The 2,473-nt window shown below is 50.0% G+C and overlaps 1 protein-coding gene across 1 annotated transcript; it reads right to left on the bottom strand.

Moving 5' to 3' along the window:
* Positions 1–533: 533 nt before the first annotated feature.
* LOC106002250 (uncharacterized protein C9orf78-like) lies at positions 534–2,419 on the bottom strand (the record flags this gene model as incomplete). Its single annotated transcript, XM_013037156.1, has 4 exons — positions 2,284–2,419; positions 1,945–2,004; positions 709–760; positions 534–604 (listed from the first exon to the last, which is right to left on the bottom strand). Coding segments are annotated over exons 1-4 (266 nt in total), but the record flags the coding sequence as incomplete, so codon positions are not given.
* Between the last annotated feature and the right edge of the window lie 54 nt (positions 2,420–2,473).

Here is a 2,473-nt window from a genome sequence, read left to right as displayed (position 1 = left end):
AATGGTGCTGTGGCTCAAGTGGTAGAGCGCTAGCCTTGAGCTGAAGAGCTGAGGGACAGCGCCCAGGCCCAGAGTTCAGGCCCCATGACCAGACCCAAAAAAAAAAAAAAGAAAAAAGAAAATAGGAACGTACACATATCCCTATTACTCCTGTACCAATTTTCTTTAATAAAGTCAACATGTTTTCTATCTAGTTATAATACTTGTTTTTTGTTTTTGTTTTTTGGCCAGTCCTGGGACTTAGACTCAGGGCCTGGGCACTGTCCCTGTGCTCAAGGCTAGCACTATGCCACTTGAGCCACAGCTCCACTTCTGGCTTTTTCTGTGTATGTGGTACCAAGGAAATGAACCCAGGCTTCATGCATGCTAGACAAGCACTCTACCACTGAGCCACCTTCCCAGTCCCTACCTGTTGTTTTAACAACACACTGCAAAGCACAACCACGACTTGTGGACACTGCATCAGAGGTAGACTTGCCTGCCCAGCTCTGAGGGTTCTGGGGAGCCTGTATCTATGCCTACCAGGTACTTACTTATCTTTGCCCCTTTCCTTCAGTTTCTTCATGTCCACCATGCCACCGGTCTTCATCTGGAAGGGATCGTCCTGCAGAAAGCAGACACACAGCTTAGGCAGTAGAATTACTATTATTTCTAAAGAAAGCACAATTGCCCACACAATAGTAGGTACCAGGAGGGTCCCATACTCACCACCAGAGTAGTCTCTTCTTGTACCTTCTCTCCCACCAGCAGGGCAGCAGCACTGAGAAAAACAAAACAAAAAGAAATGACAAAATTTAAAGTTGAAAAAGAACACAGGAAGTTTGAAGGTTGCAATTTTAATTCAAGGGCTAGATTTGAGATAGGCAGAAAAGCCAGCTGCAAAAGCCACAAGAATAAAATAAGCTGGGTGCTGGTGACTATGCCTATAATCCTAACTACTCAGGAGGCTAAAGTCTGAGGATGAAGGTTCCAAGCCATTTTGGGAAGACAAATCTGAGAGACTCATAATGACTTGAAAAAAAAAAAGCAGAGAATAAAAGTGCTTATAAAATTGCTCAGCTGGAGCCAGGCACTCATGGCTCACACCTATAATCCTAGCTACTCAGGAGGCTGAGATCTGAGGATTGAGGTTCAAAGCCAGCTTGGACAGGAAAGTCCATGAGACTCTTATCTCCAATAAACCACTAGAAAAAAAAAAACTGAAGTGCTGCTGTGGCTCAAGTGGTAGACCACTGGCCTTGAGCTGAAGAGCACAGAGACAGCGCCCAAGCCCAGAGTTCAAGCCCCACAACTTACCAAAAAAAAAAAAATTCTCAGCCGGGAGCCAGTGGCTTATGCCTGTAATCCTAGCTACTCAGGAAGCTGAGATCTGAGAATCCTGGTTTAAAACTAGCCCGGGCAGGAAAGTGTGTGAGACTCATCTCCAATTAACCACTAGAAAACCTGAAGTGGTTCTGTGGCTCAAGTAGTAGAGCACTAGATTTTGAGCTGAAGAGTGCAGAGAAAGTGCCCAGGCCGAGTTCAAGCCCTACAACCAACAAAAACCCAACCAAAAACAATGCTCATAATCTCTGAAAAAGAGAAGAGATGCTGGAACGAACATTAAATGTTAGCATTTATTGCCTCTGGATGAAAAAGAAACATGGGTGCTATTTTTCTTTTCGATTGTACTCTTCTGAATTTTCCAACTCATTCCAGTCGACCTGTATTTTACAATGAATCCCATACAATAAAAACTCGGGTGATGTTTCTGAATGTCCAGAGCACCCTCCAAGATCACCAGGCTCAAAGTATGTCGTGGTTAAAAGTTTGCCAAGAACCCTCTTTGGGCGATAGTGTATCAAGAGGAAGGGATGTGTCTAAAGAGAGATTCATGGCCGAGGCCCAAGTTGGGGAGTAGTTCTGTCCTCGCCCCCATCCTTATTCTCCGGCTGCGGTACCCACCTCACCCCATTGGGCCTCTTCCTCAAGTTCTGCACTTCTCGGGTCTCCTCCAGCTTCAACCTGAAAAGGGGGGCGAGGGCAATGCACGCAGGTTGAGAGCTCCTCCGCAGAGCCCAGAATCAACCTACAGTTTCGCAGGTGCACAGCTGCCAGCACCGCGTCCGCAGCGCCTGGCATTTCCGGCAGTCAGATCCGTGCGCGTCCCGGGACACCGGGCCCCAGTGAGGCCGGGGGGGGGGGCGGAGGCATCATCCCGGGAGCCTCAAAGCGACAACCCCAGCTCACGGCTAAGGCATCCCCGGCCAGGCACGGCCCACGACAGCCCCTCCCCAAACGCACCGAACCTCCTCTGAATCCTGCTCATCTTCTTCCGACTCCGAGTCGGCCCGCCGGCGGCGGAAGATCTTCCCGGTGACCGGCATCGTGAGGACGGCCCCGCGGTCCAGCCGCCGAGCCCCTGTGCTGTGGCCCGCGCCTCTTCCGGCGCACAGCAGTGCTGTCAGAGCGCCGGCCCCGCCCCGCCCCGCCC

Source organism: Dipodomys ordii, unplaced genomic scaffold (assembly GCF_000151885.1).
Source record: "Dipodomys ordii isolate 6190 unplaced genomic scaffold, Dord_2.0 Scaffold5674, whole genome shotgun sequence".
In the NCBI taxonomy this organism is placed as follows: domain Eukaryota; kingdom Metazoa; phylum Chordata; class Mammalia; order Rodentia; family Heteromyidae; genus Dipodomys; species Dipodomys ordii.
The sequence above is the reverse complement of the archived record's forward strand: the minus strand, read 5'-3'. Positions and strand labels throughout refer to the sequence as shown.